Below are 15,910 nucleotides of genomic sequence, written 5' to 3' on the forward strand. Positions count from 1 at the left end.
GAAGGAGCTCTCTCACTCATGTACGGAAGCTCTAGATCATCTCCTCCCTCTATCCCACATCTCCTCGACCCCACTGCCCCACCCAGATTGTATATGGTTCATCTATGGCCGTTCCATCACCTCACCTACAGGCCAACACCAGGCTGGCTATGCCATTGTATCTTCAGATAGGGTAATTGAAGCCATGTCTCTTCCCTTTAACACAACCTCCCAAAAGGCTCCCCTATAAACAATGGTCCCCTAGTCTTACAACTACTTCAACCAGCAAAACTCCCAACACAAGCAGGAGTCATACACTGTAGGAGTCATCAATCCACCAATGACCCCATCTCACAGGGAAATAATAAGGCTGACTGCAAAGCAAAGCAAGCGGCCATGATCCCACCTCCGTCCACACAAATGCTTGCTGTTCCCCCTATCACACCCCTCTATAACCCCCTTGAAACACAAGAATGGCTTCAACAGGGAGCCATTCTTTCTGGGGGAACTATACATTCTCCCCAGGTCACAGGTCACATACATCCTCACGGATATATACAACACTTTTACATAGGGCATGAACCCTTACCCTGCCTCCTACGACCCATATTTTACTGTCCCAAAATGCCCTCACTACTTCAATAAATAACTCAAACATGTCCCACTTGCTCACTCACATCCCCACATCCCCACTGCACCGCAAATCATTTCCCACCCATCAAGCCCGTGACTGTCTACAGGACAAAACTGGCACACACAGTTTCAGCTACTCCCAAATCGGATATTAACCCTGGCATACCCTGCTACAGGAGTCCTGGTGTGGTGCTGTGGGTTAATGCGCCAGACTGCAAAGCCATTTGAACTGCAAGGTCAGCGGTTCAAGCTCACCAATCACTCCTCGGAAACCCTGTATAGGGTCACTACGGGTCGGAATCGACTCAACAGCACTTAACAACAACAACAACAACAACCCTGCTATACTTCCTCTTTCACGGGACCCACCAAACTCAAATCCACCCGCATCCCAGAGGAATAAATGCATGACTCCCGCCTAGTAAACCACTTTTCCTGCTTCCTTGACCAGGTGGGCCAGGACCTCCAGTGGTTCTTTCCAAAGGCTAACACTCCTGACTCTATCCTGTTCTGGATCAAAGACCTAGTTCTCCAGGGCACTCTCTTTCTCTGATTTCTCACCAGACGAAATCTCTCTGCTGACAGTCTTTCTCCTCTGCTGGCTAGCCCTACCTCCACATACTCCATTAGACATACCTCCATGTTAACTTGCCACCCAGCCTTCCTCGCCCCCTTCGCGGCACTATTCTTGCAGTAGGCCTCTTTTCTGTCTCACGCCGAGTGGCCTCGCCATTCTCGAATAATCTTTGCCTTACTCTTTCTCCTCATAGTGGGATTTATCATCATCCCAGTATGCTCTCCGTACTCTTTATCTCAACCTTGATGATCAGATCGTGCCTTAGCCAAAGTGGCAAAACATGTTCAACCCCTCATACAGCCACAGATTGCTCCAGTGTCCTGACCTTTATGCACTCTGCTTGCTATCTGGGACAAACACCTGTCATCAAGCAGTTTTGTGGAATCAGAGTATGGTACCTATCCAAACTCTAACTGCATGGCTTACCAAGTCACAGCTTGCAAAAGGTGGTGCAACAAGCCTGTCTGCTGGACATATCAAACCCAAATAGGGATGTCAGATGGAGGTGGCGGCAGTGGCAGATGCAGCGAGGAAAAAGATGAATGTAGAAGCCACAAAGAACCTCACACAATGGCTGGACCCAGGATGTAAAGGGCTACGAACGTGGCCAGATTCTGACAGCATCTGCCAACCCCATCACATGCTAATCACTGAAATAGAAATAAAACCTCACGCTGGGCTTGTTTGCCCTATAGGGACCTGGGGTACTCAGCCATTCCCGCCGACCCAGTCCCTAAATCATATCCTAATACAACCACCATACGGTACACAGGACCTCTCCTCATGGAGATTAGCCTCAGTAATTCCACAAACCTCACCTGCATTCATAACCCTTTCAACACCACCACTAACCCTTTCCCCCTCTCCCTTCCAAATTCCTGGTGCACTGACATAACAAAGGTAAGCAACCCAATATGTGGGCCAAAAGGAATATTTTTCTTATGTGGAAAAGATTTTCAAATGCCTACCCGCACAATACCTGTGTGGGCTCACATATTTAATCCCTGCAGCCCAAATCTTAACCCCATCTTATTAGGAACATCCATACATCTATTATAAAAAATTATCAGAGGCCCTGAACAGGGACATTAGAGGGTAGCAGACACCCTCCTTGCTTTATAAAATCAAGTTAAACAAACCATGGTTAGACCCTAATGTCCTCCTGGTGGCCTTGGCTCCTCCCCTTACTAGGACCATTAACTATAATCCTCCTGATACTGTTATTTGGCCCCTGCCTGTTTGTCGCTGTCTTCAAAATTTTTCTTCAGGAACGCCTGAGGGCTTTCACATGGCCGGATACCAACCACTGTCAAGCAACAGGACCAGCCAGCCAGATACATAGTTCCCTCCTTTTTGCCCCCTTCCAGCAGGAAGCAGCTCCAGAAAAAATGACCTCCGCCCCTGTACCCATAACAACAAAAGGCTGGCATGACAGAATCCCTCATCCACATGCATAATAAAATGGCTGCTTACCACGTTTTCGCTTTCCCTACCAGAACTTCTCTTCCTACCCGAACTTCCTCTCTCCCTAACAGCACGTCATCCCCACTCAACCTATCACCTACATCCGCTAATCTCAACCCCTCCCTCTTCTTCGATCAGCATAAAAATCCTTCTCCCTGCTATACCTTTCTTTTTCCTTCTGACCTCCAATAAAGCCTTACACGTGTGTGTTTGTGTTCCGGCTCATTCCATCTTACATCTATCCTTATGGGAACAGACAGCAGAGCAGTTGGTGGGTTTGAACTGCTGACCTTGGGATTACAGCCCAATACTTAACCCACAAATGCCGCCGGGGCTCCTTCAGGGAAGGCCAGAGGCCCACAAGCTTTACCCTTTGCCCAGCACCGTAGCTCAGGCGGAACCAGGGTGAAGGCCCGTCAGCTCCCTCCCTCAGCGGCCCCGTGGACAGGAGTGGAGTAAACCTGGGAGAAGAGAGGCGCTGCCCATCTTTCTGCCACTGGATAGCTGGGCGTGGGAGGCCTTCCGCATGACAGGCCAACTGGACCTGCTGCCCTGGACTGGCATCCACCACCCCAGGCTGGTTCCGGTCCAGACGCAGCCTACAAAACAAACACCACAGTCATGAGGGGCTTCCCTAGTGCCCACGAGGCCAGGGAACTGGCCCTCTGTACGAAATTCAAAACTCGCAGCCCTCTCCCTCTGCAGCCGGATTCACCTAAAATATTCTGGTTTGCCTCATCCCTCACTGCCTGGGGTAAAGTCTAGCTTCTGGCAGGGCAGCACCTTCTGTGTTAACCCTGCCCTGCACACCGGCCACCAGGCCCTCAACAGCCTCCTCCTCCAAAAAGCCATTTTGGGACATCTGGCCCAGAGCTCTTTCCTCCCCTCAGTTTCCAGGTCACTCCTGCCTGTCACAGCACAGGGCTGGGTACCTGATTCAAGATCCTCTCTCACTCACTGAGCCTGCACAGCCAGGGTGGGGGAGGTAGTTACCTGGACCTGGGCCGTGGGAGCAAGGAAGAGATGTTCCCCAGACCTCCACCAACTGCCCTGTGGCCCTGGGCAGGGTCCTTGGGCTCAGGGACATGTCTTGGCTCCGCCTCAGACAGCACAGCCACATCACCCCCTGTCGTGAGGCAGGCAGAAGCAAGAGGTGAGCTGTGAGGAGAGGCAGGTGCATGGAATGAGGGCCTCAGGAGCCTCACGCTCACCTGGCCCTCCAGGATACCCAGGCTCAAGTTAGCACACACTCTTTCCAGCATGGGGCGGCCTGACCCTCAACCAGGTCCACTGGCTTGGACTGGTGTCTACCACCCCAACCTGGGTCCATTCCAGACATGGCCTACAAGATGACCTGGCCACCCAGTCCCATAAGAATCCAGAGGTGAGGGGCAGATACCCGTGATGCGGAGCTGGATCAGCTGGGGGACATGGCCGGGCCTGGTGGAGCCACAGCTGTAGGTACCAGCATCCTCTGCCCGCAGGCGACTGATGACCAGGGAGCCATCGGCCTGCAGCTTGTGCCTGAATGGTGGGGAGGAAGGAGGAGAAGCTGGGCTCCTGGGGGCGATAGTGAGCCCTGGTTCTCCCTCAGGTCCTGTGCTCCCATCAGAGGGGACCCTCATAAAGGTTTCTCAGGGGAAAGACTGTCAACACACCTGTCAGAGGAGACGGGCTGGCCATCTTTCTGCCACCCAGCATGGGATTCCAAGGAGGCACCCTCTGGGCAGGAGAGCCGCACCATGTGACCCAGAGCCACCTGTACCTGGGCAGGCTCAGGGCCAGCCAAGCTGATCCTAGAAAGTGGGGGTGATGAGTGCCCAGACCAGCAGCCAGCCCTGCAGCTGGTGTCTGCCACAGCTGCCTCAGAGCCCACCATGCCACAGCACTTGGGGAAATCAGAGGGTCCCCAAAGGGACAAGTTCCAGAACCCCACAGACTCATGAGTGTGCCCCCACCTCCTACCAGCTTCCAGTCCTTACTGCCTCAATCCAGCATCTTCAGCAACAGATTGGGTGAGAAGCCCTGAGGTGGGAGGGAGCACATACCAGATTCGTGTGGGGAATTAACCTACATTGCTCATACGCAAGTTCAGGCTGAAGCTGAAGAAAATTAAAACAAGTCCACAAGAGCCAAAATTTGACCTTGAATATAACCCACCTGAGTTTAGAGATCATCTCAGGAACAGATGTGGTGCATTAGACACTAAGGACCAAAGACCAGAAGAGTTGTGGGATGACATCAAGAACATCATACAGGAAGAAAGCAAAAGCTCATTGAAAAGACAAGAACAAAGGAAAAGATCATAATGAATGTCAGAAAACAATCTGAAACTTGCTCTCTAGTGTAGAGAGATGCTAAAGAGAATTAAAGAAATGAGGAAGTCAAAGAGCTGAGCAGAAAATTTTAATGGGCAGCTCTAGAAGACTAAGGCAAGTATTATAATAAAACATGCAAAGACCTGGAGTTAGAAAACCAACAGGGAAGAACACGCTCAGCATTTCTCAAGCCGAAAAAACTAAAGAAAAAATTTAAGTCTGGATTTGCAATATGGAAGAATTCTATGGGCAAAAAACTGAATGATGAAGAAAGCATCAAAAGATGAACGAAATAAACAGAGTCACTGAACCAGACAGAAATGGTCGATGTTCAAACATTTCAAGAGGTAGCATATGACCAAGAAGGACGAAGTCTAAGGTGCACTGGAGACACTGGCAAAGAACAAGGCTCCAGGAATTGATGGGATACAATTGAAAATGTTTAGCAAACTGATGCAACACTAAACGCATTCATTCATCTATACAAATAAAGTTGAAAAACAACTACCTGACCAACTGATTGGAAGAGATCTATATTTGTGCCCATTCCAAAGAGAGGTGACTCAATGGAATGTGGAAATCATTGTACAGTATCATTAATATCATATGCAATTAAAATTTTGCTAAAGAAAGGATCATTCCCACCCCCTCCATACACAGAGTAGACAGGGATGGGCAACTTGGACACTGGCTATCCAAAATGGGGGGGCTACAAAGGCAAGAAGTGACTGGCTTACAAGCTTTCAAGAGAGAGCCGAGAGCCAGAGGGCGTGGAGGAAAGTAAAATCTCCACTGAGTAGTAACCAATCTGTCTAGGCTGGGCTGATGAAAGGAAATATGGATAGGTCTCTTGTGATACAATAGTGATTAATTGTTATTAGGACTGATTGTGAGGGTTGGAAATACAAAGGTAGGCGTTTTGTAGCAAAGGGAGGACCTCTAGGAGCGGAGGTCCCTGGGACCATAAAGGGAGAAAAGTGGAGAGCGGGACCCTACCCAGAGAAGCAGTGATGCCAGAGATGGAGGCACAGCCAATGACATGGAAAAATGGAGCGGCTGGGGATTTTAGACCCAAAGAGGGAGAGGGGCTGTGTGCTGATGACCAGGAGGCAGACTTGTAGGATATACCCTTTGGTTGGCTGATGATGCATGGAGGGGATTGTAACCATGGCAATGAAATGATATACAACAGGATGAATGTAAAACTAATGTTCTCCCATGTAAACTATCTCATAATTCACAATAAAACATTTTTAAAAGTTTTGCTAAAGATAATTCAAAATTGGCACAACAGTACATTGACGGGTTCAAACTGGACTCAGAAGAGGCTGTGGAATGAGGGATATCATTGCTGACATCAGATGGGTTGTGGCTGAAAGTACAGAATACCAGAAAAATGTTTACCTGTGTTTTATTGACTACGCAAAGGCTTTCGATTGTGTGGCTCATGACAAGCTATGGACAACATTGCAGAGAGTGAGTATTCCAGAACACTTAATTGTACTCATGAGAAACCTGTACAAAGACCAAGAGGTTCAAACAGAACAAGGGAACACTGAATGGTTTAAAATTAGGAAAAGCGTGTGTCAGGGTTCTACTCTTTCACTATACTTATTCAATCTGTACACTGAGCAAATGATCCAAGAGGCCGGATTACATGAAGAAGAACATGGCATCAGGACTGGAGGAAGACTCATTAGCAACCTGTTATACAATCTTGCTTGCTGAAAGTGAAGAGGACTTATAATACTTACTGATGAAAAAAATCAAAGATTGTTGCCTTCAATACAGGTTGCACCTCAATGTAAAGAAAACAATAATCCTCACAACAGGCTAAGTGGAGAAAAGATGGGAGTTGTCAAAGACTTCATTTTGTTTGGATCCACCATCAACACTCATGGAAGTAGCAGTCAAAAAATCACACAACGTATTTCATTAGGTAAACCTGCTGCATAAGACAGCTTTAAAGTGTCTAAGAGCACAGATGTCAATTTGAGGACTAAGGTGTGTCTGACCCAAGCCATGGCATTTCCAATAACCTCATATGCATGTGAAAGTTGGACACTGAATAAGGAAAACCATAGAAGAATTGATGCATTTGAGGTATGGTGATGAAGAAGAATATTGAAAGTACCATGGACTGCCAGAAGAACAAATAAATCTGTGTTGGAAGACGTACAGTCAGAATGCTTCTTAGAAGCCAGGATGGTGAGACTTTCTCTCACACTTGGGACATATTATCATGAGGGACTGTCCCTGGAGAAGGATATCAAACTTGGTAAAGTGGAGGGTCAATGAAAAAGAGTAAGACCCCAATGAGATGGACTGGCACAGTGGCAGCAGCAGGGGGCACAAGCTTAACAACCATCATGAGGTCCAGGCAGTGATTTGGTCACTATGAGTTGGAACCAACTCGGCTGCACCTAATAACAACAAGCTCCCAGAAGACTGTGGCTCCCATCCATGCCTGCTGACCTTCTGCTGGCCTCCAGGCCCTCCCAAATCTGACCCCTTTGGAATATCAGGCTTGGGTTTTTCAAACTGTTTCAAATCTCCCCAAATCCCTCATCCATGTGACAGAATCCCAAGTAACAATTAATGGGACATGCACCAAACTACAGAGTAATGCCAGAGAGAAGCCAACAAGCTCTAGAGGGCCCAGGGTGCACAGTGAGTCGGGTGAAGCATCCGGGCACCCCCACCTACTAGCTGTCTGGAGCATTAAAGGATAGTGGATGAGGGAGAACCCGCTCCCCTCAGGGTTTTAGATCAAGTAGACCCAGGCCCAGGCCCAGCTGGTGCACCCTGCCTCCTACCTGGGGAAGGTGGGGCTCACCTGTATGAGGAGCTGCGGGAGGGTGATGCTGGTCGCCCGGCATATCCTCCTAGTCCTGGGACACTGGACCCTCGCTCTTTGTCCCAGGACCTTTCTCCAAAGGTCTGGGTACCGGGAGTCTCCCCAAGCCCAATGCTCCCAGAAGGCAAGGGCTTCTTCTGGACTGTGGCTTCCACCCCATGGCTGCTGGCCTCCTGCTGGCCTCCAGGCCCTCCCTCCCTGTGGGTGCTGTGGATGGAGGCTCCAGGCTGGGGGCCCCGGCAGCTGCTCAGGCACTCTTCCTCAGAGGCAAAGTTATTGGCGTTGCCGTGGCAGCCGCCATACCAGAAGCGGTTGCATTGGCCCACAGAGGGGATGAAGTACCAGTGGGCAACCCAGTCTGCACAGGAGCCGTGGGCACTGGGTAGTAGGCACCGCACCGGATAGGCTGAAGGGAGAAAGGACCCACATCGCCAGGTGCCCAATAATAACACTGCAAATGCTCCAACAGGACCTTCCCACCCTGCCCGCCCTCAGCCTTGGAGGCCTCCGTTTCCAGAGTTGGTAGCACTACAGAACGCAGGTGCACCGACTAGACCTGCCCCAGGTTGAGGTCCCATGAGCTGACAGTCATGCTCACCACCTCCAGCTACAGAACTGCTGGCCTCTAGGTGGTCAGGGCCAGGACTGCAGGCCCTCCTGCAGCTTGGTCTTGACCCTAAAGTACTTACGTGGCTCAGGATAAGGGCCCAGCTCAGCAGGGGGCTGCTCTTGCTCCTGGGCCTCCACAGCAGCCTCTGGACCCAGTCCCGCCCGTGTGTCCAAGCCACTCTGCTCCCAGCACAGCATGAATGCTCCTTGCCCACACCTGGCTACGGGATCCCCTCATCATGGTCTCTGGAGGCCTCATGCACCCTGCTCTCTGGTCCCGACCTCCCTCTAGGACACAGCCCCACTGCCCCCTGCATCCCAGCTATATCAAGACGTCCTCCTCATTGTTGCCCAGGGCCAGCATGGTCTTCCTCCCCTTGGAACCCACAGCCTGCTGACGCCAGGCATGCTGTCTGATGTGAATAGTCAGGCACTGTCCTGCAACCTTCTAGGTGCTCACCCAGGGGAGACTTGTGGAAGAAGTGAGTGAATAAACCAGGAGGAGGGGCCCAGAGAGGAAGAGTCGGTGTCCACTCACCGTAGCTGGGCTGACCTACGCAGCCCTCCCCTAGAGGACCAGCTGCAGAGGCCACATGGTCATAGCAACAGCCGAACTGGGAGCCCCGACACTCGCTGGGCTGGTTCTGCTGGGCCTGGGGGACCTACAGAGGAAGTCCAGGATTGGAGAGTTAAGAAAAGGGCTCAGGTCTAGGTAGAGGGCTCCGGTGACCAGAAGAGGGACAGAACTGAGCCCAGGGTGCACACTCCCAGCCCAGGCCAGCCCAGCTGCTGAAGCCCTGGGCCCCTGAGAGGTGCCCCAGGCTGGGACTCATTGGCATTGCCCAGGCTTGAGGGCTGGACTCCTGCCTTCCCCCACCCCTGGCCCCACCCCTTGCCCCACACACATACACACATGCACACACACACACACACGAACCAGACACTTACTGTGGAAGGCGCAGCTCTCAACCCTGGCCTGTTGCCGGTATTGCCACTGCTATGCGACCTTGCACAGCCAGCCTGATGGGGCCCCTGGGCCACTGATACCCCATCAGGGCAGCACCCGTACCTAATAGACATCATACTGAGCCTGCCAGCCCTCACTGCCCAGCCCTGAGGTCCCAGCACCCCAGAACCCAGGCTCTGAGGTACCATGTCTGGGAGAGCACATCAGGGAGAGGGCATGACACACTGCCTGCACCCCACCCTGACAGACCCTAGGCTCACATGTCCCATCACACCAAAGTGGGACTTGCTCATGGTCTGCCCAAGCATCAGACCACAGGTTTCCATACTTGCAGCAGCTGGGAGGCAGGGCAGAAAGGGGGTTCACAGGAACTCACCATTTATTTAACTCTACCAACCAGGAGTAGGAAAGGAGGTGAAAGAAAGAATGCATCAAAGTGCCTTGTATGTGCCAGGTGCCATGTGATTTATCTATTCCTCACAATAACATCACCCAGTGGCTGTCACTGTTCCCAATTCACAGAAGATTACAGAGGTTAAATGACTTGTCCCAAGTCATCCAGCACACTTGTAAGAGTCCGAGCAGGGAATCACACCCACACTGCTGCCCCAAAGCCAGGGCTCTGAGCCCCATCGTCCCTGGTGGAGGTGGGCACGTACCGGGCAGGCACCTGGGGACTCAGTCCTCTCTGCTGAAGTAAGCAGGACGGAGGAATGATCTTAGTTCAGCCTTTCTGCTCAGCTCCCCATGTGCCTCCTCCAAACCACCTCACACTGGATCTCTGGTCACATGACTACGATCAGTCATTGTAGCTAAGTGCTAAGTGTGGTCAAGTTGGTTCCAACTCATAGTGACCCTGTACAGGGTTTCCAAGGAGCAGCTGGTGGGTTTGAACTGCTGACCTTGTGGTTCATAGTCCAGTGCTGATCCTACAGCTCCACACCAGGAGTCCCCACCAAGCACATCAGGAGACACAAAGGATTAAACACTTCACTACTGAAATGTGGGCAGTTCAAACCCACCCAGAGGCACCTCAGAAGACAGACATGGCCATCTGCTTCCTTGAAAACCCTGTGGGGTTGCCATGTACAAATGACTCAGCAGCAGCTGATAGGCTAATCGGGAGCAACACTAGGGAGTCCTTGGATGATGCAATCAGTTAGCCCTTGCTGCTAATCGAAAGGTTGAGGGTTCAAGTCCACCAGAAGGTGTGTCAAAAGCTAGGCCGGGAGATCTACTTCTGACAAATCAGCCACTGAAGAGCCTGTCATGCACAGTTGCCTCTGACACACGTGGGGCCATCGTGAGTCAGAGTCACAGGACAGCTGGTGGCTTAGGAGCTTCAAGAAGCACAGAGAGAGGAGGCCAAGTGCCCAAGACTGGGAATTAGGACAGCTCAGAGACAGAAAATCCTGCATCCTGTTACTGAACTCTGTGAGGCACCACCCTCCCTCCCTCACTGCTACCGTGCAGAGGGAGGCCGTCTCCAGCACACACCTGCTCTGCTGACAGGAGACCACCCCAGGGCAGCCTTGCCACTGAGGCCCCAGAGATGCTGAGTGGCCATCGGGGCAGCACCCATGGGAGCTGTGCCTGCAGTCCCGGGACCCCAAGCCCAACTGAGGGGACTGCCGGTGTGGGGACTGCTGCTGAGAGGGTTCTGGGACCAGGGCTGACAAGTGGGAACCCTGATCTCCTCTGGGATTACTCCAGGCTGAGGGTCTTCCCTGGGGTGCCCTCCAGTGGCCTCTGGAATCTAGAAAAAACGGTCCAGAAGGTAGACAAGTCCCCCTCCTCAACCCCTCTCTCTGTCCCCACACTGAGCCTCACAGCCATCCCCAGACCACCCTCCCCTCCGTCACCATTCCAGGACCCCATCTCCAGGCACCTTCCACTCAGATGCACAGCTGAGAGAGAGCGGGGTGGGGCTGTGTCTGAGCTTCTCACCTGAAGCAGAGGACTCTCGAACACCCAGAGACGTCCTGGGGTCCCTGGGATTAGTGCTCATGTCTTGCAGGCTGGGAACTTCTGCAGGAAACCAAGCAGACAGAACGGGGTGCAGAGGGGATGGAGGAGAGTTGTAGGCCCCAGAGGTGACCAGCCCTCCCCCCACCCTAGTGCTCAGGCAGGGCCCAGGGGACCCAGGACATCAGAAGTGAAAATGAGCAGGACCTGTCATTTTATAAAACCACCACCACCACCACCACCACCACCATCAGGTGCAAAGAAGAGTGAAGAAAAACTGATGTATGGAAACAATGACTCCAATGGATGACTGGACGACTAGAACATCAGTCTCCACAACCCTGAGACCAGAACTAGATGGTACTCTGCTATCACTACCAACTGCTCTGAAAGGGATCATGTTACAAAGTCATGGACAGAGCAGAAAAAAGAAATGGAACAAAAGTGAAAATCAGAGAGACTGGTGGAACCCCAAGACTCTGACCCTTAGTCCCCCTTCAGGTCTGGAAGTGTAGTCACCCCCATGGGTCAACTTGCAGCCAAACATAGCCCAGCCTGTATGAGGAGCCATAACACTAGGAAGGCACACACACCTTGGAATAACCAACTAAATGAGATCAAAAAGGCAGCATTTACCCAAGGACAAAGTTTAAAAGGGTTAGGAAAGGAGGAGTGGAAACGAAAAACACCGGGAGGAAGTAGGATGAGGGATGTCACTTTGTGGGGACTGCAGTCAACGACATGAAGCAAAATGTGTATGAATTGCTGAATGGAAAACTGATGTGCTCTGTAAAGCTTCACTCAGTTCACAACCAAGTTTTAAAAAGAAGAAAAATTGCATCTTCTCATTTAGAAGCCTCCAGTCACATAGAGATACTTATGTTACATGTTCAGAAATAAATTAGCATTTATGGTACGCTCCCAACTAGCAAACAAAAAATGATACATACGCTTTTAATTAGATGGATGTAGGGCTAGATAATTGATTCCCAATAAAGCAAAGTATTAATTATAGAATTTAGATGTGAGCACATGGCTGCCATTATAAAATTCATTTAAGTGTTTTGGAGGTTTGCATTTTTTCAGTCTTGTTGCTGTAAAATTGTGAAAAACCACAAATTGTGCAATTAAAATGGTGAATTTCATTGCATGCAAGTGACATCTATATGAAGTCATTTTCTAACCAGAAAATGTTGGAGGAAACTATGACAACAGGAAATTGTGTTAACGATGCATAAAAGACAACTTACAGGAAAGGCCCCAAATGCTCATGGGAAGCCTCCAGGTCTTCATGCATGAGTTTTTTCCCCTTCCTTCTGTCTGTGTTTTTCACATTCCCCACAATGAGTTTATTATTACATAAAATAAGACTATAAAAAATAAGTGAAATTCCCTCCCCACATTGCTCACATCTTGCCCAGGGCAACTTTTAAACAATGGTCTGGGGTACAACGGCTCCTATACATAGGGGTCAAATCTTGGCTTTCGTCTTAATTTCTATCACATTCAGGTCAAAACCTCAGATAAAGCAGATTGATATTCTCTCCCCAGAGCTGTGTACTCTAGACAGACCACCCACATCTCTGCCCTGCATTCACAGTTCCCAGGCTGTGAATTTCTGCCTGGTTGACCCTCTGTCTCTCAAATTTAAGTGTCAAAAACAGAAGGCATCCTTCTACCAATCCATCCGCTGTTTGGCTTTCTCCTGAGACTCTGTTCTTCCATTTCTTCACCATAAATTCTGTCCCAGAAAATCCCCCTACCCACTGGGCACTGGCTTGGCTGGGCTAGCACCTGTCCCTTCATTTCTATCACCCCTTAGAGCACCTGAATGTCTACAGCCTGCAGTCCATCAGGCCCCCACTTACCACCTATCTCCACTTCAGTCTAACTCAATTTATCCTCCTAAGTGTACTCTCTAGCTCCAGAACTTTCAATGGCTCCCCTGGGCCAATTAGATAAATCCAATCTGTAGTCCATGCCCAAGACCCTCAAGTATCTGTTACAACCATGAGGACAACACCCCCTGGGGTAGCTCTGGGGCCACTATGGGTCCCTAACCCTACTGAGCAACTTGAACTGTGGCTAGAGAAACCTAGGCACTGGGTTTAAGTTTTAATTGAATTTTAACTTTAAACGCTGATACTTGATACATCTTTTGGAAAATGTTTAAACATTTAGAACAACTTGAATATCTACTATTTTCAACTATACATTTTATGTAATCGAAACATAGATCAAATATTCAATGAAAATATACACTTAAATTGAGATGCACTATAAAAGCATAAACTATATATTAGATCTCAAAGATTTAGCATTAAAAATGAATATTAAGTTTATAATTGAATTATATTAATAATTGAATAATAATTGGGATATGTTATAAAGAGACGAGTTCTTTAAAGACACACAATGCAGCTGCAGATGTTTTCATTTTTTATATGAGCTCTGGTTGTTGTTGTTGTTAAGTGCCATCGAGTCAGTTCTGACCCATAGCGACCCTGTACAGGGTTTCCGAGGCTGTAAATCTTTATGGGAGCAGAAAGCCTTATCTTTCTCCCACGGAGCGGCTGGTAGTTTCGAACTGCTGACCTTGCGGTTCACAGCCCGATTCATAACCACTATGCTACCAGAGATGAGCCCTGGTAGCGTAGTGGATTATGAGCTAGGCTGCTAACTGCAAGGTCAGCAGTTCAACTCTACCAGTCACTTTGCTGGAGAAAGATGAGTCTTTCTGCTCCCATAAAGATTTACAGCCTTGGAAACAGGGTCGCTATGAGTCGGAACTGACCCAATGGCACTAAACAACAACATATATAACTCACTGCCATTCAAGGTGATTCCAACTCATAGCGACCCTATAGGATGACCAGAACTGCCCCATAGGATTTCCCAGGCTGTAAACATGGAAGTAAACTAGCTCATCTTTCTCCCTCAAGCAGCTGGTAAGTTTGAACCACCTACTTTTCAGTTAGTTGTTGTTGTTGTTGTTAAGTGCCATTGAGTCGATTCTGACCCATAGCAACCCTGTATAGGGTTTCCAAGGAGCAGCTAGTGAGCTTGAACCACCAACCTTGCAGTTCAAACGACTTTCCAGTATGACGCATTAGCCGTAGCCAAGTGTTTTAACAACTATGCTACAGGGCTCCATTTATTTTCTTTAATTTCTCCAAATTTCCCACTTCAAACATATAAGCATATATAGATTTTTTTAACATATATTTTTTTATAATCATAAAAATAGAAGAGAAGTTTCTTGTTCAACACTTCCTGGCCTGTGACTTACTTTCCTCTCCTGTCTTTCTACCTGTGTGAGTCCTGCTCACCCCTCCAGGCAGGGAGCCAGGTCCTCTGTGCAGAGCTGGACTCCTGGGAGGCCAAGGGTGGTGCAGAGCTGGACTCCTGGGAGGCTGAGGGTGGTGCAGAGCTGGACTCTGGGAGGCCACGGGTGCTTCCTCCTGTGTGTGAGCCATCCCTGCTAGTACTGTTGCAGGACACTGGCCAGGGGCCCTCCCAGCCTCCGTGAACTCCTCACTATCACTACCGTTTATTTGCTGAGCACTCTATGGGCTCAGACCATGTGCCCTGTAATTCACCACAAGTCCAGGGTCACTAACTCCAGAGTCACCACCCCGTAGTGCATCTGAGGGAACCAGGAAGCAGAAAGGAAAGGGGCGTGCCCAGGGCCCCATGAGTGACTGGCCATGTTGACTCCCTGGTCACTTATTCTTAGCCACCCTGCAGAATGCTATGAGAACCAAAGGGAACACAGTCTGGGGTACCAGCCACATCAGGGACAAACACAGCTCTCTGTCATATGGGAAGGCCACTTCCCATCACCCTTTCAGCTCAGCTACAACCCACACCCTTCCTTTCCGTCAAGAAGAGCTCAGGCCCTTTCCTGTGACAGGATCCTCATGCTCAGGACATCTCCTTCCTGGAGGGTGGGGGTGACCGGAAGGAGGAAGATAGAGACAAAAGCAGCTTGTGTGGACGGTCATTCCTGAACTACCTACCTCTGCAGTCAGTCAGCAAACATTTACTGGGTAAAGGGGCTCTGGTAGCTCAGTGGTTACGAATCAGGCTGCTAATCTCACGGTCAGCAGTTCAAAACTACCAGCTGCTCCATGGGAGAAAGATGAGGCTTTCTGCTCCCATAAAGATTTACAGCCTCGGAAACCCTGTACAGGGTTGCTATGAGTCGGAACCAACTCCACGGCACTTAACAAAAACAACAACCACATGCTAGGTAAGTTCTGTTGGGGGATAAAGAGCAATAAGGCACAAACCTTGACTTCAAGAAGCTTACAGTTAATAGGTCTAACAAGCACTATTCAATCCACTGCAGGGCAAGACAGATGGACGCAATATACGTAGTCCTCAACTTACGACGCATTCGAATTACAACAACCATCCAGTTTGGTTTTTTGTACAACTTATTGTGAATAATATGTACCACACACAATGTTGCAGCATCTCATTGGCTGATGTCATTGTATCTGTAAGCTTATATGTAAGGCTTCCAACCCCCAAAGACA

General features: G+C 49.7%; 1 protein-coding gene across 1 annotated transcript in view; it reads right to left on the reverse strand.

The window, feature by feature from the left end:
• PAPLN (papilin, proteoglycan-like sulfated glycoprotein) overlaps positions 1-15,910 on the reverse strand; it is a 54,899-nt gene that overhangs the window by 21,243 nt on the left and 17,746 nt on the right. Inside the window, exons 14-22 of the mRNA XM_006865613.1 lie at positions 11,352-11,432; positions 10,902-11,160; positions 9,371-9,506; positions 8,976-9,099; positions 7,808-8,234; positions 4,312-4,449; positions 4,053-4,177; positions 3,647-3,779; positions 3,115-3,252 (exon numbers count right to left, since the gene is read on the reverse strand). Coding sequence (XP_006865675.1) covers positions 3,115-3,252; positions 3,647-3,779; positions 4,053-4,177; positions 4,312-4,449; positions 7,808-8,234; positions 8,976-9,099; positions 9,371-9,506; positions 10,902-11,160; positions 11,352-11,432 — 1,561 coding nt within the window. The remainder of the gene's footprint in view (positions 1-3,114; positions 3,253-3,646; positions 3,780-4,052; positions 4,178-4,311; positions 4,450-7,807; positions 8,235-8,975; positions 9,100-9,370; positions 9,507-10,901; positions 11,161-11,351; positions 11,433-15,910) is intronic.

This window comes from Chrysochloris asiatica, unplaced genomic scaffold (genome assembly GCF_000296735.1).
Source record: "Chrysochloris asiatica unplaced genomic scaffold, ChrAsi1.0 scaffold00079, whole genome shotgun sequence".
NCBI lineage: Eukaryota > Metazoa > Chordata > Mammalia > Afrosoricida > Chrysochloridae > Chrysochloris > Chrysochloris asiatica.